Raw genomic sequence first — 26530 nt, 5'->3', positions numbered from 1 at the left:
TTAAACTGAAAATAACCTAACTATAAGGTTCTGCTATAAGCTCCTGTCAAACAACATATAATCCATTATCCCTTTTCATACTGCAGTACAGTACGGCCTACTGATAAATGATCTGGTCTATAGTCTATGGGGGTATAACATCCCAAAATGACTCTGGCTATGAGGGACGCCATAGTGAAGGGCTCCGGAAATTTCGACCACCTGCGGTTCTTTAACGTGCACTTGCATCGCGCAGTACACGGGCCTCTAGAACTTCGCCTCCATCGAAATTCGACCGCCGCGGCAGGGATCTAACTCGCGTATTTCGGGTTAGGAGCCGAGCGTCACAACCATTGAGCCACCACGGCGGCTAAAGAATACACACGACTGCGTGGCCTCCACGCTTCGTGAAACTCTACAACCGACTGACGGCGAAAGCAGCACCAGGCGCATGCCCGGAAAAAGCAACCAAGCGTACTAACGGCGCATGCTTCTTATCATGAAGTCTTTTCTCGCCAGCTTTCGCGGCAGCGCTTCGCGAAACTCGGAGGCCACACGATCGCGTGTTCCCTTAATTCAGCAGTTCACCGCACATGCAGAAACAAATGGCAAGGGCTGTTACCAATTCACCAGTCCGCTCATCCGGTGAGGCCTCGTGACTTTCGGGTTCATGCGGTTCAGGCTCGCTTTCTTCGGACGAGACGTCGTCAACTTCGTCCGATGAGACATCTTCGGGAAAAGCGCCTTCAGAAGATTCACAAGAACGTGAGCGGCTGTGCGCAGTCTCCCCAGCACAGGCACCAGAGCTGGAATCTGTAACGCCGGCTGTGTTCTGTTCTTCATTACTTGCATAGGAGCTTTCATCACCCGATTCATCCGAGTCACTATCAGCTCGAGAAGCTGATGGCGCGCCAAGTAACTCCCGCTGCTTGAACCTACACTTTGAACGATGCGGAACCTCGGCCGACGAGTCCCATAAGTATTTACTGTACTGCCTTTTCGGAGGCATGGTGGCAGCAGGCACAGTACCAGGTTAACTGGAGATTATATGGGACAGGAAGCTATATATATCTTCCGTGTTATGGTCACCCGTGCTTTCCAAGAAACTTTCAAAGGATCGTCGGTCGCTTCTACCAGTAACAAAGGAAGGGCGCTCGCATGGGCGCTCGGATGTTGTTGTCATCGTCTGCTATTTATGACGGCGCTACTGGCATTCGCGTATGCAATTTTCGAACGCGGTGTTAAGTGCATGTGCTAGGATAAATGATTACTCTCCTCTCACTGCCTACCGGTGAATTTTTCCTGTCTTATTATTTTGAAATCGAGTAATGAAGCGTGCTTGAAGTAAAGTAATGGCAAATGCAATCTTGCCCAACAGGTTGACTGTAGCGCCACACCAACCGTAGGTGCCCTTCCCTAGCGGCAAAAGGCATGAGTGCAGCCAAATACCGCACCTGTAATTCCAACCATCCAAGCCAAGCCACCAAGCCCTGTTTGCGGTCCAGTCGGTTCAGCAGGTGCTACAGGAAGGCCTCGTGTTTCTACCCACTCCGTGACAATGAGCCACATTTTGATAAAATGGGTGGAGGAAGCTAAGTGGGATGTTTATCCTGTTAAATCCCTCGCGGACCCTGCCATCGGCATCCGACTTTTAACCGAAGAAGGCGCCATAAAACAATTGAAAGGCTCAGTTGTGAGCGTTTTTTGGAAGGAGGGCGAGCAGCCGGCGAAAGCTGAATTGCTGTACCTAGGTGAGTACTTGTATTTCTTTTGCGTGTTTAGTCAAGTTTACGCCTTTTCAGGTAGTGGAGTTCATTTGCATTGTTTCTGACAGGTAAACAAGCCTCACTAGAAAAAAAAAGGGCGAAACTTGCCGCGGAAGCGCCAGAATGCGTGGACAGGCGGAGGGAGGACAGCCAACCGTCAGCCGGGATGTCCACGTGCAATGTGCGTATCAATGATGCTGTTACGTGTGTTCTTTGCACTGTCGTTCATTTCAAAGCGATTTCAGTTCAAGGGGGGCCGTTTGAATATTTGTGCGTGCGCGGTGGCGAACGCAATATCAAGGATAACTGTGGGCATTTCACCACAGATGCTGTTATTGTAACATGCTTTTAATGCGGGGCAATTTACTGTATCAGGTTTACTAATAACTTTGTTCCTGTGCCTCTTGACGAGCAAGGGAACAAAAATTTGTTCCACGTGCATTCGCAACCTGCACGCAGAAGTTGCATATGTAAACGCTTTACTGCCTAGGCCATCGCTTATTTTCTCTGTGTGGTATTTAAATAGTGTCTTATAAATTTTTGCCGCAAAAGACGGAAAGGCGGGAAACCAAATACTTTAGAGGACATCCAGGCCTGGGCTGTTTGTACACGCCTGAGAAAAAGTAGAGACCACAAGAACGGTCACACAACTGCATGCAAGGGCTATAAAGTAACGAACTGCTCAGGACTTTGTTAAGGTCTGTTGCCAATTATTGCATTGGTGCAGATGGTAGTTCGTTGCATGTGCTTAGCAGCCCAAACCTAGCTGATGCATAGGTGCCCCTGCGCTTGCTGCTACGACGATGAGTTGCTAATCATTTGTAATAGCATGATCTACAATGCTGCATTTTGCTGCTGATGGTAGGGGTTTTTGTGTGTGGGGGTGTGCATTGATCAAATTATCATCAGACTAACTATGCTACGTCCACTGCAAAACAAAGGCCTCTCTTGCTTCGCTTAAACTGACCCTGTCGGGTTCCAGGCATAGTTAACAATGTCTCCTTAGAATCTTTCAAACATCTCCTCATAATGTCTGGGTATAGCTGTGTAAACCTGCGCAGTCATGAAATTTATGAGCATGAGCACTGAAGTGCGTGCCGAGCAGCCTCGAACTCTACTTGTGGTGATGCACGGCGATTGCTTTAAAAAACAGTAGAAAGGGAGGTGCGTTTCTCCGTTTGCCAGAAGCAGGCAAGGCAGCAGAACCCTTTTTGCCACATTGTGAAAAGTAGCCACCGCGCATTGCCACAACTAGAGTTTGTAGCTATCTGCCATAGGTTTCTGTGTTCACGACCATAAGTTCATTGCCTGCACTGCTGTCGGCACACTTAACACGAATGCTTGACAGCATGGCTTGGACTGACGCCAGTTCCATTGAGCGTTGGCCACTGTTGCTGAGATAATATCTCAGTATGTTTACGGCAGCTAACCACAGCTGGAGTGCAGCTCGATTTGACTGGTCGACTTGTCTTACTCCTGTGTCTGACCGGCGGGGGAAGAGCACCCACTTGACAGGCTTGTTTTGCCACTTTTTGGTCATGGCTGCAGTCTCATGTGCACCCGGAAAATGTTGCGGTTTGCTTATCTCAGCAAAGCAACATGGTGTGCGATGTCTTGCATGCCTTTCGAGTTTGGCCTCAAAGTGTGCATCGAAGGGTTCTTTGCAGGGCGGCTTCCTGCATAGTCCATGCTGCTCTGGAGATCTAGTGTCGGGGCATAAGAACTGCACGTACATGTCTTGAGCTAGACTCGTTGATGCGATTCAAACTAAGCTTTTAATAAAGTGGAGTTTTAGGCCAGTTGGTGATTCATGATATCCAGGTTGCCTTAGCATGAGACAAACGAGGACAAGAGAGGGACACAGGACGAGCGCTCATCCTGTGTCCCTTTCAACACAGACTGCTGTACAGGGCAACACTCATCAATGACGTCTCGTCTGGAGTCTCCAAATCTGCAGTGTCGTTTCCGCGATGTTCTAGGTTATCCGCAGTTTCCTTTTCGCACTCAGCACGGTTCCTTAATATTTGGGTACCATTCTTTCCATTCAGCATGTAGAAAGTGCAAAATATGATGGACCTCAACCCTAGCATTACCACTTGTATAAGTATCATATTATTGAACAAAAACCTGCAATGGACTAAAAGCTCCACTACGGTACCTGTCTCTTCCTTTCTTCTTTTAGTCCCTCCTTTATCCCTTCCCTTATGGCAGGGTTCAGGTGTCCTGTTCAGGTGTCTGCTGATATGTGAGACAGACACTGGGCCATTTCCTTTCCCCAAGAAATCAATTTTCAATTTTCTGTAAAGGGTGTGATTCCCCTAGCCTAGCAAACATTGTGCAAAGCCTGCCATTTTCTAGCCTGCAAGACAGCAGGAAAATAAATAATTTCAGGGCATATGGCAATAAAATTTGTAGGGTTTTCAAGGGACTGCAATAAATTAATTGAGATTACATAAAGCAGACGAGAGATAGGCATTTCATCACTCGTCACCCCAATGCAAGAATTTTTAAGCTAGCATCAATAACACCGAAGATATAGACGATTTAAAATTATGCTCCTCCTCTCCCCCCTCAACTCGTACACGCGGGGCACCAGACAAAAATAAAGAAAACAGCTCTGGGACTGGGCCCCGCCCATGAATACGTCATCCGCTGACGTTCCTTTTGCAACTTCCGGTTGTCACTCCTAGCACCCCAGCAGCAGCGTCGGCGGCGTGATTGCGGCGCGCGTCGGGTTTTTTTGCTTGTCGTCTGTTGTAGTTAGCAGTAATAGACCGGAACCTCAAGGTGCGACTGCTCGCTCTTACGGCCGCGATGGGCATCGAGCCCTATGCGTTCACGCCATACCGACTGAACGCCAGTGACGACAGTAGCGACTCGACGAGCCACTGCGAGTGGCTCCGGAACTCCATACAGAAGGAGGCGGCAGAGGAAAATTGAAACCATATGCGCGAAGGCAATGCCCTGGCTCGCGCTTGCCCGAGAGAGTCGTGCGGTGGCACGAGCAGACGATTTTCACGGCTACCGGAAGTGTGCCTGTGACTTCGTGGCTGCCGTGGCTCCAGCGAATGAGAGCGTGTGGTGGCCTGGCGACGTCATGGGTACAGTGACGTCTTTTTTCACGATATAAGTTTAAAAATCGGTCACTACGAGGACACCAATCAGCCCGCAAATTTTAAAAAACACGGTTTTTAAAAATTCATAATAAATTGCCGGTTCAGTTTCGAAGACTCGTACTTGGTGTGAATGCTTCTTAGCATCATTTCTAAGCATTGAAAACATTTACAAGTGACTTATTATTCATTGCATAGTCCCATAGTCTCTTTAACGCAGTAAAACTGAGTAGAGGTCATGATTTTGCTTTGCTGGGCCGTCGACACATCTGGGGACAATATTACACTCCTGTTAAGCTTGTCTGATCTGTTTGCACTGCAACAGCCGCCGCGGTGGCTTAGTGGTTATGGCGCTCGGCTGCCGGCCTGAAAGACGCGGGTTCGATCTCGACCGCGGCGGTCAAATTTCGGTTTAGGCGAAATGCTAGAGGCCCGTGTACTGTGCGATGTCAGTGCACGTTAAAGAACCCCAGGTGGTCGAAATTTCCGGAGCCCTTCACTACGGTGTCTCTCATAGCCTGAGTTGCTTTGGGACGTTAAACCCCTATAAGCCTATTTGCACTGCAGATGTGCAATTCACGGCATAACTGTGTTCTGCAGTTTAACACGAGGTGTGTTTGGCTGCGGTGATAGCCTAGTGCTCTCGCGCAGCAGCCTGCAAATCTGATCAGTTCACCTCGCCTCGGGTTCGACTCCCAGTGGTGGATGTTATCTTGATTTCTTTTTAACTTACCTGATGTATCATCACTATTGCTAGGAAACTGCACAAGATCCAATGATCACAAAATTCCTGGTTGATGTTAGTGAGCAAAACTGCTTTTGCACTAAAAGCTTATGGGTCGTATGTGTACTCGCAGGTGGTATCGAAAATCACAGATAGCAAGTGAAATGGGTGATGTCATCAAGCGTCCTTATAGTACAGCAAGTCGAGCACTGCCACTTCAGACAAGCGTATACATGTCGCTCCTCTATACAAACCTACCACTGGCCGACCTCCATGTGGCGTCATTCATGACCTGACAGTCGTACCAAAATTGTGACGCGTCGCAGCGCTGACATCAGTCCAAGCCAGCCCAAGCCATGCTGCCGAGCGTTCATGTTAAGCATGCTGATGGCGGTACAACCTTCTCGTTAAGCTCAATTACAACAGTTGCCAACATCTCATTAAGGCTGCAGAATTCCTTTTTGTTTCCAGGGATGTCACATCTAGCTCTCTCCTTGACATTAATCAGCAACATAGTACGGTGTCACCCGTTAACATTTTATATGCTTCATCTGCCCTCCTAACATCACTAAACCCTAGACATCCAATACCTGGAAATTCTTCTAACACTGCCAGGCTAGCCTCACTCTTAAGGTTTTTGCGTTACATGTTGCCAGGTTTAGTTTCCAATGGCAGCCTGTCTGGATCGAGCGATTGTTAGGACTCTCCACTGCATTGTTGTTTAGAGTGTCGCCTTGGTTAGTTGCTCTGCGGCTGCTGGGGATTGAGAGCTAGAGGTTGATTGACTGCAATTAGCCATGGATTAACCATAATGGCATAAAGATCGGTTGATGCCAATGAAAGAAGGTCCTCCTTTGGGGCATTTTGCCACTTCTTTCTTGAGCTGTATCTGACTGTAGTAGGTGCATAGTTTATAGCCAGAAACTCAACTGTGAGAGCTTTAAAAATTTCAAAACCGCCTTCACTGCTTTCCTCTTATATTAATGTTAGGTGCAGTGCACTACAAACCTTGCTTATGGGGGTGGAGGACAAGGGCCCAAGTGGTTGGGAGGGTGCACTCACACTCAAACCGTAGGCAGTCGCTAAGTAGGTGCCCGATCCGCTCATCAAACCCGTAGTTCTCACGTGCAGGAGAGTCTGCCATTGTGATGAGGTCCGAATAGGCATTTGTAAATGCCACTCTGAGCCACTGGTGACAAACAGCGTAGAATCGCAGTGGGAGAGGTCATACGGTATATCTAGTCTTTAGGGTTAGAAGCCGAGCACCATAACTACCGAGCCACCCTGGCAGAGTAGATGGCAGTTGTATTGTATAATGGCATAAAACCACTAGCAGGTTTTCGCTTCATCCTTAAACTCCCATTTGATGGAAAAATAAGGGCTGGGTACGCAGTACCTCCAAAGTAAACCAAATCAATTTGTTCTTTTTTAGTTTCACATTACATATGACTGAATTGCTTAATAATCAACAAGAAAACTGTCACTAAGCATGGACTCGCAAGTTATTTGCTGCCATTCTATTAACTGGTAATGGGTGCTGCCAGGGGTCACAACCTCTAAGAGTGCCAGTCAAATGGCTGAAATAGTCCTTACATTTTGGTTGGTATATTTGCCCTTTGTTTTGGTGGAGTCAAGGGGTGGTTCCATATGTGTGCACAAACATGGCTGAACTTTAGGATTCCCACTGCCAAAGCATGCCTTTGTCTACAAATTGCACAGTGTGTGCTCCTCTTTTCTTCTCAAACCAAATCAGGGGCAAACCTGAAGCGCTAATTACTTGTGGGTGTTCATATTATGAACTAACGGATGGTGCATTATGTTAATCCATTGGTGTCTTGGTTGAAGTTAGTGTTTTTCATTTAATGCATGTGGTACTTGATGAGAATATGCAACAGCAGTAAAGTGGCTTCTAAACTATAAAGGTAGTTTTTTTGCACATGGTGCTTGTTTATTTGTGACAAGTGCACACGTAAGCAGATTGTTCATATTCGCCTGTGTCCTTGATAGTGGTTTTTTTTTTTGTGGATTCAGTTTTTCTACCTCAGTAATGAAATGCAATCTGAAATACTCATACTTTTCAGTGCTGGATGTTTCATTATGTTAGAAATGTGTAGCCCTTGCTAGTAGCGCATATCATGTGGACATTAGAACAGCTGATGTGCATGCTATTCAGTTTTAAGTGGTCATGCAGTAAACTACTGCAATCATTACAAAAACCAAACCTTTTTTTTTAATACTGAAGACATCTGGCATGTATACTACAGCCAGAAGTGGTTGAAACTGCACAAGGATATGCTTCAATTTTTAAAATATTTTACATTTCAATAATTGTCATGCCACTTCTTCAGGAACACCCATGCTGTAGATCAGCTGCACAGCAGCTTAAAGAGCAGCAGGAGGAGATTTCCTGCCTGAGAAATGAAAATGAAAGCTTGAAGAGGCAGCTGGAAGCAGCCGAGAAAATAGCTGGTGAGAATTCTGGGATGGCTTCACATTCCTTGCACTTGAAATTTTAGTTTTGGCATGAAACCTGTTCTTGCAATAAATCATTAAGTGCGTGCATTTTGTACTTGGAGGCATTACGTCATACATGTCTGAATACTTAGCATAACTGTGTGCAGTCTGCTGGTTCTTGATCACCACTTCACAGATACAACTGTTCTATGCCCGAAGCATACATTTGTACTGTGTTCGTGCTCAGCGGGTGTAATGTTTCCTCTTCTACAGCACTGTTTATTCTTTGCCTTTAACTGTCAACACTTTCAGATCAAGATGGTCTCTTTATAAGCACGCACCGTTGGGCATTGTTAGTATTGCCATATCTATTGCTTAACGAAAATATTTGCCTGCCTGAGTTTTCAAACTTATGTCTGTGCTGACATTGTTTACTGATTTCATTTTCCTCTTGCTTCTTTTTCTGCTTCACCATTGCCCCGACACTCCTTTCTCACAGTGCAGCACAGCAAAATGGTTTGTTCTGATTAACCTTCCATGTCTTTCCTTTTCCTTCTCCTTGCTGGTAAGCACAAGTCATAACAATCTCTTTCTTGGTGTTCATTTCAGATATGAGTGTTTTAATCAGGCTGGTTAACAATGCAATATTCATTTTTAATGTAAGACGTCTGTGTTTGTTTTTAAGCAGAGCGACATCTCGGACATATCTTGCAATTTGAGATTTTATTTATGCGCAATATACTCTAGGGCATCTCATGGACTCAAGCAAGGCCCATCATATGAACTGTGTGAAAATGTTTGCAAAAAGTTCTTCAGTTGATAGCTTGTGGATAGGCTTTGCACTTGGAGATGTTTCTTCATTTTTAAAAAATGTGTTTGTCAGCCAGTTGTATAGATGACAGATAGTGTTCAACCTAACACCCAGTTTCTGGAGAATCTTTGAGAGAGCCTTGATACAGTACACTCCACTGAAATGGCTCATCATTTTGTACATGAACTAGGTTGAATTCCAGCTTTATTCTAAGTAGCTATAAACCTTTGGTTCCACACATTGGCGAGCAATATTCACTACTAATGATAATAAACTTTCCTAGAATCTATGCGGCTGCTACAGCTTAGATGCTAGGCCCCTTGCGCTTTTTGAAGGAGGAAACGAAACCTTGTGGCAGTATTTTTATTCATGTAAATTTAAAATATAGGCCAGCGATAGGAATGCCTCTTGAATATTTGTGTATTTTGGAAAGGAAAATGTACAAACCCTGCTCTGCGAAACAGGCATTGGCTACCCTTAACATGCCCAGAAACCGGTGTTTTTGTTTTAAAGGGCCCCTGATATCATTTTGATGGGCTCATTCTAGTGGACCAGATTTGTAGAGGTGGTCTTTGTGGGCATTCGAGTCATATTTGGAAGCTCTGCATGGACCCTATCATTTGGAAATAATTTTTTAAAAATCTGCTCGCAGTAGCTTGCAACCGGTTACGGAGACACGCCTCACCGCCTCTGCCCACTGATGTCATTGGGGTGGGGGACGCACGATGAGGTGTGTCTCCTTAATCGATTGCGAGGTACTGCGAGCAGAGATTTAAAAATTATTTCAAATTATAGTGTTCATGCACAGCTTTCAAATATGAATTGAATGCTTATAAAGACCACCTCTGCAGATATGTTGCACTAGAATAAGCTCATCGAATTCATTTCAGGGCCCTTTTAACTGATTCCATACTTTTTTATAATGGTAGATGTTTATAGGTGTGTTTTGTTTACAACTGGAAAATAGACTACTTACTTGCGGGTTGCTGCCTGGGCTTTGAGTGGTGTGCTCACATTCTTCCTGTTTTAATAGAATGCTAACAATTTTCTTTCCCTGTCCATTGCAGTGCCAGCCAAAATGGTGAAACGGCTGGAGAGGATGCTGGAGTCCAAAAAGGAGCCAGATCAGCCTGTTGTGCCATGTGCAAAGGTTTGTGAGCTAAAATATGATCATTGCACATACTCTTGAATATACAAGTGAGGTACTCTTCTGCGTTTGAAATTTTCTCTGGCATTCGATAGAGAAGTTATCACGGCTTCTTGAATTCATGCATGAGCCCATTAGAGGCATGTCCTAAAATGTATATCTGCATGTCTGCAGACCGTCGCCCCACCGGACAGTGAAAGGGAGAATCGCCAGAAAGAGGGCACTGCGGGTGATCGGCAGCACATGCATGTTTTTCGCTTAGCCAGCCACGTGCAATCATCCTTGTTGCTTCCTCAAGGCATGGAGACGAAATGCTAAATCAGACACGCATTGGTGCCTTAGTATACCAACTGAGCCGTCTACAACCATAAATTCCTCAAATCTTTTCCGCGAAGTGCTGAGCACGAACAGGTTATGAAACACGTATCGAAGAAATGACCAAATTAAGTTATGACTGGCTGTGCACTAATCAGTTGCAGTGTGATCAGTCCTAAAAAAATTGGCAATTGAAAAGGTTATTGTAGAGGCATGCATGTAAATAGATGCTCAGGAAACCCCAAAAAGCCCTCCATCATACCTCGGTGTACCATAGATCCAATTTGAGGACCCCTGAAGTAGATGGTCATACAGTGCAATATGCTCAGGTAACGTGAAAGAGCCCATGCTTTCCTTGCAGGCACTTCATCTAGTCGCTAGGCTATTACAGCACTACAATTCGCATTGAACCCATTAATGCAGGATCTCTTTCGAAAAATTTTTGCAGTTGCAGTACAGTTAAGTAATTTCCTCGCATTAAACAACTGCTGACATCCCAACTGCACAGAGGATAACGGGCAATCTAGCATTTCCATTGAAACAGCTGAATTCGCTTGCTTGCCTTTATCTTTGATTGCTGTGCTGTTTGCAGGTTGACATTGGGAATGGCGTACTGGTTGACCGCACCATTCTGCAAATGTTGGAGCGGCAGTGTCAAAGCAGCCCTGGGAAATTCGCCAGGGCGCTCCTTCGGAATGTGTTCACGGAGGAGGAGTTGAGGGGAAAGTCCCTCTATGGGATGAAAAATAACGTGCAAAAGGGCCTTCCTGTGAAGGAGGCCCTAGACCCTGTTCGGCTGTCTGCTGTGATAGGTGAGTGTTCCATCTCTTCTCTGCTTGCTTGCTTAAAAATTAAGGGCCAAACTATAGCAAAGCATTGAAGGAAAAGTATAGGCCATGTAGTTAAGTTCGAATTTTAAGTTATGAGAGAGACCCGGCTGCTTGCAAGACTTTAGAGCAGTCCCTTCCAACACTCCACTGCCTCGCTGCTCAGAAATTTGGTGCACTTCTTTTATGGGCTGTACTGTCATGGCTTCAGCCTAGAAGGCTAATTTTTCTAGCGCCAGATTAACATAACATTCCACAGCACAACAGCACTTGCAAGTGTGTGTGTATTGGTTGCGCCCATGGCGACAGCACTGCTTTTGTGCCATATTATGGCACTTGGCACCCCCCTTTTCTATGTCTACATAAACTTTTCCATAGGTGAAGACTACAAGGTCCACAGACCGCAAACTGCCTTGTGCTAACATTTCTCATGGTTGTTTATTATATTACTCCTACCAGAAATGTGTGCTGGCAGTTATCTTAGCCCACATGGTATGCTGAAAACACCAAACCTGGCATGTGCAGTCATGTGCGAAGGTGGAGGGACCACATGAGTGGGGATGTTTGCGTGGCTGGCAGAAGTGTGTGGGCAAATAGGCTGACATATTTTATCAGTCACCCAATGCATACCTTAAAAACAGACGCTGCACCATGAGAAAGTGCTGGCACGTGCCGCATTTGCTCGCGTATAACCTGCACCGAAATTTAAAAAAACGCCTTTAATAAGTGAGGGTGCGAGTTACCTGCTAATTTTTTCTTTTGGGGGGTCAGCTTCACAGCAGTGCGCGATGGCGGCCTTCCACGTGTAGTCTGCCATTCTCATTGTCGTCAACGCTTGTCAAGTCGACGAGGGGCCAGCGAAACGTGTAGCGGAATCCACATTCATAGTCTGTTTATTCTTCCCCCGCCATTGGCCACGTTTTCTTCAGACAGTGTTGTTGAGCCTAGTGTCGGGCACTCTTTCATGTACTGCACCCCAGTTTGCACTATTTCCCTGCTTTGTTTTGGCGTCATGAGTGCGACTCGGTGGCAGTGTTTCGCAGCGAAAGAGAAGTTAAGCGGAAAATTTCTCTTGCTGCCGACGATATGTGCCAAAGTTGTGCTTTCACTGTCTACGCTAGACAGCAAGGTCACGGCGTTTAGCTTAATACTTCCCGCGCTTCCTTCATGGACCTGGCGGGGCCATGTTATCCACAACCCAAGTGTGCACTACACCGCTTGTCAAACACACTCAAAGACAAGGCACTTTTCGTTCAAAGCAATCACAAAATGGCGAATGGATGTAACTTCATGAAGACGGAGCGTCACTCTGTCGACACGGTCGGAGAAATCCAAGTGACGAAACGGCGAATGACTGTATGAGACCCGCTGTGGTGGCTCAGTGGTTAGGGAGCTCGGCTACTAATCCGGATTCCCCGGGTTCGTACCCGACCGCAGCGGCCGCATTTCAATGGAGGCGAAATGCACAGGCGCCCCTGAGTTGTGCGATGTCAGTGCACGTTTAAAGATCCCCAGGTAGTCGAAATTACTCCGGAGCCCTCCACTATGGCACCTCATTGTTCTCTTAGTCCCTTCTTTATCCCTTCTCTTAATGCACGGTTCAGGTGTCCACCGAGGTGTGAGACAGATATTGCGCCACTTCCCCCAACAACCAGTTTTTAATTTTCAACGTATGAGACAAGCGATAACTGCCCCCGAGAATTTTGGCAACAAAAGCAAGTTGACGGCGATGACTATCCGACTGCCACCTCGAAGTGTCAGAGATCGCAGGGACCTCTACTGGCAAAAATGAGGTACCAAAAGTATTTCAAGCCAATCCAACTGCAGAGTAAATCCACCTCAATCCAAGATGGCGCCTTTTGCGCCAGCAAAAAGCCAATAAGATGGCCGATTTTGGCCCGCAGGCGACTGAAATTAGTCTGAAAAATCAAACTTTCGGACTTTGAAAGTCCAAAATATCCGTCGTGAATACGTATGCGCTTCTATGGGGTAACTGACAGTGCCTCATCGAACTCCGAATTACTCGTCGGTTACTGCACTTTATTACTTGCTAAGGAGGCACAAGATAAACTGTGCGTTCATGAAATTTAGCGTTCTGTAAGCTCGGTCCTCATGACTCATTTCTGGTGCAAATAGCTGAAGCAAGCATGGGCACATTCAGTTGGGTGAGGTATGCGAGATCTGCCTTACCACTATGAAGGTTACCATAGGCCATAACAGGCTACTGTATGAATAATAGGACTCTTTAGCAGACTGTTTTGTTTGAAGCAGAGTAAAACATCTGTGCTGACATGCTTTCTTTGTGGAGTGCCATGGAAATCAGAGCTATAAAATTGAATGTTCTATACACAACTGTAATTAATGCACAAGTAGCATGGCAGTGGTTCTTTAGGAAGGTAGTTTTATCTGCTTGTGCAGTTTAATTGCTTTTGCTGCTTTTGTGTACTTAGCATTTATCTTAGTATAACCCAGCCTGCCCAACATTGTAGTTTATTTTTTTGCAGTTACTGTTTCTCAGTGGTTGTGGATGTCGAATTTTCTTTTACTTTTCCTGAACAATTAATATTGCTGAAACTGTTCAAGACGGACAGTATTGAAGTGCACATTCTGTGTGTAACCCAATGCTTTAGTGTACTCTCTTCAGTTTCATGTACAAGGAGAAAGTAAGCATTGTATGGTAATGTTCACAGAGTTGAGGCAGCTAGTTGTGGCAATAGTTTCAGTTGATATCATGCAAGCAGTGACAGGCATATTGACTCATTCTTGACGGCACATGTAATTTCATGCATGCCCCAGTGCAGTGGCTCAGTGGTTATGCACTTGGCGGCCATATTTCAGTGCACAGAACGCCATGTGGTTCAAATCTGGAGCCTTCCACTGCGGCGCCCCTTATAGCCTTGTGTTGTTCTGGGATGGTAAACCCTATATACCATACCAGTATGATGAGGTGATCAAGGGCAGTGCTCACAAATAATATTGACTTTGTGTTTCAGTTGATATGTAGCACACTGTAATTGTGATTTGTTTTATATCTTTGCAGGGTACACGTGTGACCATTTTCCTGGAGTCAATGTGGCGTATTTAAAAAACAGCCTGGCAGCACTCCTTGCACGGGAACTAAAATAAACTGAAATGAGTTCAACTATTATTTCCTGCCTTCTGTTAAAAAATGAATATCCAACTATATTTGTTGTTGGTCAGTAACAACGCGCAGAATATGCTCATAATCTACAGCTGACAGAACTACTTGTCTCTAAGCTAAGCAGATATCTGAAATATCACTTCTTGAAAAGATTTGCGAGTTGAATGAGTGTGATGCAGTAAAATGGTTGCTTCATCCAAAATAGTTCAAACCAGCTGTGCACGAAAAAATTACTAATGCATGCCCACTTTATCCAAGGTACACACTGGCTTCATCACCTAGAAAGTGCACTAGCCTGTCTGGAGGTGAATTGTGATATGACGCAGCTAAATTAACATGACGTACATACTACAGCTTTAAGCTGTACAAAACTCATGGAAATGGGGATGAGTCAGGCAAGCTTGTGCTTATCTGACAGGTGGTAGTAAATTTAGAAGGACAAGGTGATTTCTATGGTGCATAGTAGGAGATGAGGCATTGCATTGGGGAGGTGTACCTGCCTGCCACCAGCTCTGACTTTAGGTCCTGGCTGGTAGGTAGGTAAACTCTTGTATTGCGCCCAAAAACGGGACCAGTCAAAGGACCGGTTGCGCTGACTTAGAGGAGGTCGGCGGGGATCCTTTGGGATGCCGCGGCCTCCACCGCGCGCTGGATAAGCCAGCGTTGGTCTGCTGGCTTGGAAGTACACAGGAGAGACTCCCACGTCTCTGGGGTGTTTGCGTTGTCTGTGTTGTAATGTGTACAAGTCCACACCATGTGTATAAGTGTGGCCGGAGTTGAGCAGTGTTTACACATGGGGGCTATCTGTTCCGGAAAGATCCTGCTGTATAAGAGGGGGTGTGGGAAGCTGCCAGTTTGTAGTTTGCGCCATTGGACGGCCTCGCGTCTTGTTAGATCGCGGTGTGCGGGAGGATATGTGCACCTTTGGAGTCGGTAGTGCTGGAGTATGTCCGTGTAAGTGGTGAGTAGAGAAGCGCGTGGGATATTAGTGTCAGCGGAAGCAGGGTGGCTGATCATACTCTCGGCTCGGCAGCTGAGATCTCGAGCGAGAGTGTGTGCCTGGGCGTTTCCGCTGAGCGACTCGTGGGCTGGAGCCCAAAGAAGTAAGCGAGATGTGGAAGAGGGTGCTGTAGAACGTAGAATGTGTAACGCCTGGCAAGAGATACGGCCAGCATCGTAATTGCGAATAGCCTGTTGAGAGTCACTGATGACGACTTTGGTATTAGGGTCAGCTAGTGCGAGCGCAATGGCAACCTCCTCAGCTGCGGTGACTGTTTCTGCATTGCGAATGCTGCAGGCTGTGTACCAGCTGCGGTGAGGGGCGAGAGCTACCGCCACCATCGCTGGCCTCGATGGATGGTAAGAGGCGTCCGTATACGTGACGTCCGGACGTCCGCTGAAGCGTTTCTCGAACTGACGAGCCCGGTCGGCCCGTCTCTCGGCGTGGTGTTCCGGGTGCATCCGTTTGGGAATGGGAGGAATGCGGAGATTTAGGCGATATTCCGATGTAAGTTCAGCGTAACTTGGGGCCGATTTCGGCGGGGAGATCCCAACTTGCTGCAGTACCGCTCGGCCAGCGTGTGTGAGTGAGCCGCTCATACTGGGCGGTGAGGGTTGCTTCGATCAGTTCGCTCACGGTATTGGAGATTCCGAGAGCCATGAGCTTATGGGTAGCTGTGGACATGGGAAGACCTAGTCCTGGCTGCCGATAGCTAGAAAGGCACGAGGTAGTAGTGATCGCTGTACAGTATGCACTGTACTGCGGCCTGGAAGTTTTCTGGACCAGGAATCATTCGCCCAGCTTATTCATTGTGGCACTACTTTCACCCCTCAAGCTCATCACCATTTTGTACTCTTCAATGATCCGGAACAATCGCTCATGGCCCCAGATAGTGTTACAAAGACGACGAGGCTGGCAGTGGCATGGTGCTCGTGCCTAACTGCCATTAAATCATATCTCTGCCGTTGCTCATCGCGCCTCATTTTTTGGCTGGCCGCCACGTGCCAAGTTAGCTGCTGGCTAACTTATGATCGTACACATTTTTTGTTGTTTATTGGTCGAAATTCAACAGATAATCAACTTTTAGCTTTTCAACATCACTTCAACAGAAAATCAACAGCAGTTAGTGTTGAATTAATTCAACACATGCACAACAGAAACTCATGTGCCAATTTTCAACATGGGCTCAACATGCTGTCAACACTGAATCACCCAAAACTCGCCACCTTTTCAACACAATTTCAACAGTGTGTGTTGACATGGGTTGCTGGAATTTCAACACAAAGTCAACATTGATTTTTGTAAGGGTAGCCAGCATGCATAGGAATCCGGCAGGCGTAGCATAAATCTAGCGTGCTTACTCAGGTCTCGGGAGCGCCCAATTTCAGCTGCACTGTTCTGACACGACCGAAACTTTCGCTCTGCGCGGCCGCTATAGCCAGCTTGCATAGGAATCCGGCTGGCGTTGCATAAACCTAGCGTGCTTACTCAGGACTCGGGAGCGCCCAATTTCAGCTGCACTGTTCTGACACGACCGAAACTTTCGCTCTGCGCGGCCGCTATAGCCAGCATGCATAGGAATCCGGCAGGCGTTGCATAAATCTAGCGTGCTTAGTCAAGTCTCGGGAGCGCCCAATTTCAGCTGCACTGTTCTGACACGACCGAAACTCTCGCTCTGCGCGGCCGCTATAGCCAGCATGCATAGGAATCCGGCAGGCGTTGCATAAATCTAGCGTGCTTACTCAGGTCTCGGGAGCGCCCAATTTCAGCTGCACTGTTCTGACACGACCGAAACTTTCGCTCTGGACGGCCGCTATAGCCGGCATGCATACGAATCCGGCAGGCGTTGCATAAATCTAGCGTGCTTACTCAGGTCTCGGGAGCGCCCAATTTCAGCTCCACTGTTCTGAGACGACCGAAACTCTCGCTCTGCGCGGCCGCTATAGCCAGCATGCATAGGAATCCGGCAGGCGTTGCATAAATCTAGCGTGCTTACTCAGGTCTCGGGAGCGCCCAATTTCACCTGCACTGTTCTGACACGACCGAAACTTTCGCTCTGCGCGGCCGCTATAGCCGGCATGCATACGAATCCGGCAGGCGTTGAATAAATCTAGCGTGCTTACTCAGGTCTCGGGAGCGTCCAGTTTCAGCTGCACTGTTCTGAGACGACCGAAACTTTCGCTCTGCGCGCCCACTATAGCCAGCATGCATAGGAATCCGGCTGGCGTTGCATAAATCTAGCGTGCTTACTCAGGTCTCGGGAGCGCCCAATTTCAGCTTCACTGTTCTGACACGACCGAAACTTTCGCTCTGCGCGGCCACTATAGCCGGCATGCATACGAATCCGGCAGGCGTTGCATAAATCTAGCGTGCTTACTCAGGTCTCGGGAGCGCCCAATTTCAGCTGCACTGTTCTGACACGACCGAAACTTTCGCTCTGCGCGGCCGCTATAGCCAGCTTGCATAGGAATCCGGCAGGCGTTGCATAAATCTAGCGTGCTTACTCAGGTCTCGGGAGCGCCTAATTTCAGCTGCACTGTTCTGACACGACCGAAACTTTCGCTCTGCGCGGCCGCTATAGCCAGCATGCATAGGAATCCGGCTGGCGTTGCATAAATCTAGCGTGCTTACTCAGGTCTCGGGAGCGCCCAATTTCAGCTGCACTGTTCTGACACGACCGAAACTTTCGCTCTGCGCGGCCGCTATAGCCGTCATGCATAGGTATCCGGCAGGCGTTGCATAAATCTAGCGTGCTTACTCAGGTCTCGGGAGCGCCCAATTTCAGCTGCACTGTTCTGACACGACCGAAACTTTTGCTCTGCGCGGCCGCTATAGCCAGCATGCATAGGAATCCGGCAGGAGTTGCATAAATCTAGCGTGCTTACTCAGGTCTCGGGAGCGCCCAATTTCAGCTGCACTGTTCTGACACGACCGAAACTTTCGCTCTGCGCGGCCGCTATAGCCAGCATGCATAGGAATCCGGCAGGCGCTGCATAAATCTAGCATGCTTACTCAGGTCTCGGGAGCGCCCAATTTCAGCTGCACTGTTCTGACACGACCGAAACTTTCGCTATGCGCGGCCGCTATAGCCAGCATGCATAGGAATCCGGCAGGCGTAGCATAAATCTAGCGTGCTTACTCAGGTCTCGGGAGCGCCCAATTTCAGCTGCACTGTTCTGACACGACCGAAACTTTCGCTCTGCGCGGCCGCTATAGCCAGCTTGCATAGGAATCCGGCTGGCGTTGCATAAACCTAGCGTGCTTACTCAGGACTCGGGAGCGCCCAATTTCAGCTGCACTGTTCTGACACGACCGAAACTTTCGCTCTGCGCGGCCGCTATAGCCAGCATGCATAGGAATCCGGCAGGCGTTGCATAAATCTAGCGTGCTTAGTCAAGTCTCGGGAGCGCCCAATTTCAGCTGCACTGTTCTGACACGACCGAAACTCTCGCTCTGCGCGGCCGCTATAGCCAGCATGCATAGGAATCCGGCAGGCGTTGCATAAATCTAGCGTGCTTACTCAGGTCTCGGGAGCGCCCAATTTCAGCTGCACTGTTCTGACACGACCGAAACTTTCGCTCTGGACGGCCGCTATAGCCGGCATGCATACGAATCCGGCAGGCGTTGCATAAATCTAGCGTGCTTACTCAGGTCTCGGGAGCGCCCAATTTCAGCTCCACTGTTCTGAGACGACCGAAACTCTCGCTCTGCGCGGCCGCTATAGCCAGCATGCATAGGAATCCGGCAGGCGTTGCATAAATCTAGCGTGCTTACTCAGGTCTCGGGAGCGCCCAATTTCACCTGCACTGTTCTGACACGACCGAAACTTTCGCTCTGCGCGGCCGCTATAGCCGGCATGCATACGAATCCGGCAGGCGTTGAATAAATCTAACGTGCTTACTCAGGTCTCGGGAGCGTCCAGTTTCAGCTGCACTGTTCTGAGACGACCGAAACTTTCGCTCTGCGCGCCCACTATAGCCAGCATGCATAGGAATCCGGCTGGCGTTGCATAAATCTAGCGTGCTTACTCAGGTCTCGGGAGCACCCAATTTCAGCTTCACTGTTCTGACACGACCGAAACTTTCGCTCTGCGCGGCCGCTATAGCCGGCATGCATACGAATCCGGCAGGCGTTGCATAAATCTAGCGTGCTTACTCAGGTCTCGGGAGCGCCCAATTTCAGCTGCACTGTTCTGACACGACCGAAACTTTCGCTCTGCGCGGCCGCTATAGCCAGCTTGCATAGGAATCCGGCAGGCGTTGCATAAATCTAGCGTGCTTACTCAGGTCTCGGGAGCGCATAATTTCAGCTGCACTGTTCTGACACGACCGAAACTTTCGCTCTGCGCGGCCGCTATAGCCAGCATGCATAGGAATCCGGCTGGCGTTGCATAAATCTAGCGTGCTTACTCAGGTCTCGGGAGCGCCCAATTTCAGCTGCACTGTTCTGACACGACCGAAACTTTCGCTCTGCGCGGCCGCTATAGCCGTCATGCATAGGCATCCGGCAGGCGTTGCATAAATCTAGCGTGCTTACTCAGGTCTCGGGAGCGCCCAATTTCAGCTGCACTGTTTTGACACGACCGAAACTTTTGCTCTGCGCGGCCGCTATAGCCAGCATGCATAGGAATCCGGCAGGAGTTGCATAAATCTAGCGTGCTTACTCAGGTCTCGGGAGCGCCCAATTTCAGCTGCACTGTTCTGACACGACCGAAACTTTCGCTCTGCGCGGCCGCTATAGCCAGCATGCATAGGAATCCGGCAGGCGTTGCATAAATCTAGCATGCTTACTCAGGTCTCGGGAGCGCCCAATATCAGCTGCACTGTTCTGACACGACCGAAACTTTCGCTATGCGCGGCCGCTATAGCCAGCATGCATAGGAATCCGGCAGGCGTAGCATAAATCTAGCGTGCTTACTCAGGTCTCGGGAGCGCCCAATTTCAGCTGCACTGTTCTGACACGACCGAAACTTTCGCTCTGCGCGGCCGCTATAGCCAGCTTGCATAGGAATCCGGCTGGCGTTGCATAAATCTAGCGTGCTTACTCAGGACTCGGGAGCGCCCAATTTCAGCTGCACTGTTCTGACACGACCGAAACTGTCGCTCTGCGCGGCCGCTATAGCCAGCATGCATAGGAATCCGGCAGGCGTTGCATAAATCTAGCGTGCTTACTCAGGTCTCGGGAGCGCCCAATTTCAGCTGCACTGTTCTGACACGACCGAAACTTTCGCTCTGCGCGGCCGCTATAGCCAGCTTGCATAGGAATCCGGCTGGCGTTGCATAAACCTAGCGTGCTTACTCAGGACTCGGGAGCGCCCAATTTCAGCTGCACTGTTCTGACACGACCGAAACTTTCGCTCTGCGCGGCCGCTATAGCCGGCATGCATACGAATCCGGCAGGCGTTGCATAAATCTAGCGTGCTTACTCAGGTCTCTTGAGCGCCCAATTTCAGCTGCACTGTTCTGACACGACCGAAACTTTCGCTCTGCGCGGCCGCTATAGCCAGCTTGCATAGGAATCCGGCAGGCGTTGCATAAATCTAGCGTGCTTACTCAGGTCTCGGGAGCGCCTAATTTCAGCTGCACTGTTCTGACACGACCGAAACTTTCGCTCTGCGCGGCCGCTATAGCCAGCATGCATAGGAATCCGGCTGGCGTTGCATAAATCTAGCGTGCTTACTCAGGTCTCGGGAGCGCCCAATTTCAGCTGCACTGTTCTGACACGACCGAAACTTTCGCTCTGCGCGGCCGCTATAGCCGTCATGCATAGGTATCCGGCAGGCGTTGCATAAATCTAGCGTGCTTCCTCAGGTCTCGGGAGCGCCCAATTTCAGCTGCACTGTTCTGACACGACCGAAACTTTTGCTCTGCGCGGCCGCTATAGCCAGCATGCATAGGAATCCGGCAGGAGTTGCATAAATCTAGCGTGCTTACTCAGGTCTCGGGAGCGCCCAATTTCAGCTGCACTGTTCTGACACGACCGAAACTTTCGCTCTGCGCGGCCGCTATAGCCAGCATGCATAGGAATCCGGCAGGCGTTGCATAAATCTAGCATGCTTACTCAGGTCTCGGGAGCGCCCAATTTCAGCTGCACTGTTCTGACACGACCGAAACTTTCGCTCTGCGCGGCCGCTATAGCCAGCATGCATAGGAATCCGGAAGGCGTAGCATAAATCTAGCGTGCTTACTCAGGTGTCGGGAGCGCCCAATTTCAGCTGCACTGTTCTGACACGACCGAAACTTTCGCTCTGCGCGGCCGCTATAGCCAGCTTGCATAGGAATCCGGCTGGCGTTGCATAAACCTAGCGTGCTTACTCGGGACTCGGGAGCGCCCAATTTCAGCTGCACTGTTCTGACACGACCGAAACTTTCGCTCTGCGCGGCCGCTATAGCCAGCTTGCATACGAATCCGGCAGGCGTTGCATAAATCTAGCGTGCTTACTCAGGTCTCGGGAGCGCCCAATTTCAGCTGCACTGTTCTGACACGACCGAAACTTTCGCTCTGCGCGGCCGCTATAGCCAGCTTGCATAGGAATCCGGCAGGCGTTGCATAAATCTAGCGTGCTTACTCAGGTCTCGGGAGCGCCTAAATTCAGCTGCACTGTTCTGACACGACCGAAACTTTCGCTCTGCGCGGCCGCTATAGCCGGCATGCATACGAATCCGGCAGGCGTTGCATAAATCTAGCGTGCTTACTCAGGTCTCGGGAGCGCCCAATTTCAGCTGCACTGTTCTGACACGACCGAAACTTTCGCTCTGCGCGGCCGCTATAGCCAGCTTGCATAGGAATCCGGCAGGCGTAGCATAAATCTAGCGTGCTTACTCAGGTCTCGGGAGCGCCCAATTTCAGCTGCACTGTTCTGACACGACCGAAACTTTCGCTCTGCGCGGCCGCTATAGCCAGCTTGCATAGGAATCCGGCTGGCGTTGCATAAACCTAGCGTGCTTACTCAGGACTCGGGAGCGCCCAATTTCAGCTGCACTGTTCTGACACGACCGAAACTTTCGCTCTGCGCGGCCGCTATAGCCAGCATGCATAGGAATCCGGCAGGCGTTGCATAAATCTAGCGTGCTTACTCAGGTCTCAGGAGCGCCTAATTTCAGCTGCACTGTTCTGACACGACCGAAACTTTCGCTCTGCGCGGCCGCTATAGCCAGCATGCATAGGAATCCGGCTGGCGTTGCATAAATCTAGCGTTCTTACTCAGGTCTCGGGAGCGCCCAATTTCAGCTGCACTGTTCTGACACGACCGAAACTTTCGCTCTGCGCGGCCGCTATAGCCGTCATGCATAGGTATCCGGCAGGCGTTGCATAAATCTAGCGTGCTTACTCAGGTCTCGGGAGCGCCCAATTTCAGCTGCACTGTTCTGACACGACCGAAACTTTTGCTCTGCGCGGCCGCTATAGCCAGCATGCATAGGAATCCGGCAGGAGTTGCATAAATCTAGCGTGCTTACTCAGGTCTCGGGAGCGCCCAATTTCAGCTGCACTGTTCTGACACGACCGAAACTTTCGCTCTGCGCGGCCGCTATAGCCAGCATGCATAGGAATCCGGCAGGCGTTGCATAAATCTAGCATGCTTACTCAGGTCTCGGGAGCGCCCAATTTCAGCTGCACTGTTCTGACACGACCGAAACTTTCGCTATGCGCGGCCGCTATAGCCAGCATGCATAGGAATCCGGCAGGCGTAGCATAAATCTAGCGTGCTTACTCAGGTCTCGGGAGCGCCCAATTTCAGCTGCACTGTTCTGACACGACCGAAACTTTCGCTCTGCGCGGCCGCTATAGCCAGCTTGCATAGGAATCCGGCTGGCGTTGCATAAACCTAGCGTGCTTACTCAGGACTCGGGAGCGCCCAATTTCAGCTGCACTGTTCTGACACGACCGAAACTTTCGCTCTGCGCGGCCGCTATAGCCAGCATGCATAGGAATCCGGCAGGCGTTGCATAAATCTAGCGTGCTTAGTCAAGTCTCGGGAGCGCCCAATTTCAGCTGCACTGTTCTGACACGACCGAAACTCTCGCTCTGCGCGGCCGCTATAGCCAGCATGCATAGGAATCCGGCAGGCGTTGCATAAATCTAGCGTGCTTACTCAGGTCTCGGGAGCGCCCAATTTCAGCTGCACTGTTCTGACACGACCGAAACTTTCGCTCTGGACGGCCGCTATAGCCGGCATGCATACGAATCCGGCAGGCGTTGCATAAATCTAGCGTGCTTACTCAGGTCTCGGGAGCGCCCAATTTCAGCTCCACTGTTCTGAGACGACCGAAACTCTCTCTCTGCGCGGCCGCTATAGCCAGCATGCATAGGAATCCGGCAGGCGTTGCATAAATCTAGCGTGCTTACTCAGGTCTCGGGAGCGCCCAATTTCACCTGCACTGTTCTGACACGACCGAAACTTTCGCTCTGCGCGGCCGCTATAGCCGGCATGCATACGAATCCGGCAGGCGTTGAATAAATCTAGCGTGCTTACTCAGGTCTCGGGAGCGTCCAGTTTCAGCTGCACTGTTCTGAGACGACCGAAACTTTCGCTCTGCGCGCCCACTATAGCCAGCATGCATAGGAATCCGGCTGGCGTTGCATAAATCTAGCGTGCTTACTCAGGTCTCGGGAGCGCCCAATTTCAGCTTCACTGTTCTGACACGACCGAAACTTTCGCTCTGCGCGGCCGCTATAGCCGGCATGCATACGAATCCGGCAGGCGTTGCATAAATCTAGCGTGCTTACTCAGGTCTCGGGAGCGCCCAATTTCAGCTGCACTGTTCTGACACGACCGAAACTTTCGCTCTGCGCGGCCGCTATAGCCAGCTTGCATAGGAATCCGGCTGGCGTTGCATAAACCTAGCGTGCTTACTCAGGACTCGGGAGTGCCCAATTTCAGCTGCACTGTTCTGACACGACCGACACTTTCGCTCTGCGCGGCCGCTATAGCCAGCATGCATAGGAATCCGGCAGGCGTTGCATAAATCTAGCGTGCTTACTCAGGTCTCGGGAGCGCCCAATTTCAGCTGCACTGTTCTGACACGACCGAAACTTTCGCTCTGCGCGGCCGCTATAGCCAGCATGCATAGGAATCCGGCAGGCGTTGCATAAATCAAGCGTGCTTAGTCAAGTCTCGGGAGCGCCCAATTTCAGCTGCACTGTTCTGACACGACCGAAACTTTCGCTCTGCGCGGCCGCTATATCCGTCATGCATAGGTATCCGGCAGGCGTTGCATAAATCTAGCGTGCTTACTCAGGTCTCGGGAGCGCCCAATTTCAGCTGCACTGTTCTGACACGACCGAAACTTTTGCTCTGCGCGGCCGCTATAGCCAGCATGCATAGGAATCCGGCAGGAGTTGCATAAATCTAGCGTGCTTACTGAGGTCTCGGGAGCGCCCAATTTCAGCTGCACTGTTCTGACACGACCGAAACTTTCGCTCTGCGCGGCCGCTATAGCCAGCATGCATAGGAATCCGGCAGGCGTTGCATAAATCTAGCATGCTTACTCAGGTCTCGGGAGCGCCCAATTTCAGCTGCACTGTTCTGACACGACCGAAACTTTCGCTCTGCGCGGCCGCTATAGCCAGCATGCATAGGAATCCGGCAGGCGTAGCATAAATCTAGCGTGCTTACTCAGGTCTCGGGAGCGCCCAATTTCAGCTGCACTGTTCTGACACGACCGAAACTTTCGCTCTGCGCGGCCGCTATAGCCAGCTTGCATAGGAATCCGGCTGGCGTTGCATAAACCTAGCGTGCTTACTCAGGACTCGGGAGCGCCCAATTTCAGCTGCACTGTTCTGACACGACCGAAACTTTCGCTCTGCGCGGCCGCTATAGCCAGCATGCATAGGAATCCGGCAGGCGTTGCATAAATCTAGCGTGCTTAGTCAAGTCTCGGGAGCGCCCAATTTCAGCTGCACTGTTCTGACACGACCGAAACTCTCGCTCTGCGCGGCCGCTATAGTCAGCATGCATAGGAATCCGGCAGGCGTTGCATAAATCTAGCGTGCTTACTCAGGTCTCGGGAGCGCCCAATTTCAGCTGCACTGTTCTGACACGACCGAAACTTTCGCTCTGGACGGCCGCTATAGCCGGCATGCATACGAATCCGGCAGGCGTTGCATAAATCTAGCGTGCTTACTCAGGTCTCGGGAGCGCCCAATTTCAGCTCCACTGTTCTGAGACGACCGAAACTCTCGCTCTGCGCGGGCCGCTATAGCCAGCATGCATAGGAATCCGGCAGGCGTTGCATAAATCTAGCGTGCTTACTCAGGTCTCGGGAGCGCCCAATTTCAGCTGCACTGTTCTGACACGACCGAAACTTTCGCTCTGCGCGGCCGCTATAGCCGGCATGCATACGAATCCGGCAGGCGTTGAATAAATCTAGCGTGCTTACTCAGGTCTCGGGAGCGTCCAGTTTCAGCTGCACTGTTCTGAGACGACCGAAACTTTCGCTCTGCGCGCCCACTATAGCCAGCATGCATAGGAATCCGGCTGGCGTTGCATAAATCTAGCGTGCTTACTCAGGTCTCGGGAGCGCCCAATTTCAGCTTCACTGTTCTGACACGACCGAAACTTTCGCTCTGCGCGGCCGCTATAGCCGGCATGCATACGAATCCGGCAGGCGTTGCATAAATCTAGCGTGCTTACTCAGGTCTCGGGAGCGCCCAATTTCAGCTGCACTGTTCTGACACGACCGAAACTTTCGCTCTGCGCGGCCGCTATAGCCAGCTTGCATAGGAATCCGGCAGGCGTTGCATAAATCTAGCGTGCTTACTCAGGTCTCGGGAGCGCCTAATTTCAGCTGCACTGTTCTGACACGACCGAAACTTTCGCTCTGCGCGGCCGCTATAGCCAGCATGCATAGGAATCCGGCTGGCGTTGCATAAATCTAGCGTGCTTACTCAGGTCTCGGGAGCGCCCAATTTCAGCTGCACTGTTCTGACACGACCGAAACTTTCGCTCTGCGCGGCCGCTATAGCCGTCATGCATAGGTATCCGGCAGGCGTTGCATAAATCTAGCGTGCTTACTCAGGTCTCAGGAGCGCCCAATTTCAGCTGCACTGTTCTGACACGACCGAAACTTTTGCTCTGCGCGGCCGCTATAGCCAGCATGCATAGGAATCCGGCAGGAGTTGCATAAATCTAGCGTGCTTACTCAGGTCTCGGGAGCGCCCAATTTCAGCTGCACTGTTCTGACACGACCGAACCTTTCGCTCTGCGCGGCCGCTATAGCCAGCATGCATAGGAATCCGGCTGGCGTTGCATA

General features: G+C 49.8%; 1 protein-coding gene across 2 annotated transcripts; it reads left to right on the top strand.

Annotated features, from left to right (window-relative positions):
- Nucleotides 1-1402: 1402 nt before the first annotated feature.
- Nucleotides 1403-14284, top strand: LOC144115914 (uncharacterized). Of its 2 annotated transcripts, XM_077650545.1 has the most exons (7): nucleotides 1455-1730; nucleotides 1814-1926; nucleotides 7931-8051; nucleotides 8536-8601; nucleotides 9915-9997; nucleotides 10902-11121; nucleotides 14177-14284. In XM_077650545.1, exons 4-7 carry the CDS (start codon nucleotides 8574-8576, stop codon nucleotides 14260-14262), a joined length of 417 nt encoding a protein of 138 aa, XP_077506671.1. In that variant the 5' UTR covers nucleotides 1455-1730; nucleotides 1814-1926; nucleotides 7931-8051; nucleotides 8536-8573; the 3' UTR covers nucleotides 14263-14284. The 2 variants fall into 2 exon arrangements, with proteins under 2 accessions (XP_077506670.1, XP_077506671.1); XM_077650544.1 differs by lacking the exons at nucleotides 10902-11121; nucleotides 14177-14284 and having other exon boundaries at nucleotides 1403-1730; nucleotides 8536-9919.
- Nucleotides 14285-26530: the final 12246 nt, after the last annotated feature.

This window comes from Amblyomma americanum, chromosome 1 (assembly GCF_052857255.1).
Source record: "Amblyomma americanum isolate KBUSLIRL-KWMA chromosome 1, ASM5285725v1, whole genome shotgun sequence".
Classification (NCBI taxonomy): domain Eukaryota; kingdom Metazoa; phylum Arthropoda; class Arachnida; order Ixodida; family Ixodidae; genus Amblyomma; species Amblyomma americanum.
Note: the sequence above shows the minus strand (reverse complement) of the source record. Positions and strands in the feature narration are given on the sequence as shown.

Excerpts from the sequence above, each read along its gene's own strand:
- LOC144115914 (XM_077650544.1), top strand. The coding sequence starts at position 1,538 with ATGAGCCACATTTTGATAAAATGGGTGGAGGAAGCTAAGTGGGATGTT. Across the intron at positions 1,731-1,813 it reads AGCTGAATTGCTGTACCTAG|GTAAACAAGCCTCACTAGAA; the intron begins GTGAGTACTTGT and ends TGTTTCTGACAG. Across the intron at positions 1,927-7,930 it reads CCGGGATGTCCACGTGCAAT|GAACACCCATGCTGTAGATC; the intron begins GTGCGTATCAAT and ends CCACTTCTTCAG.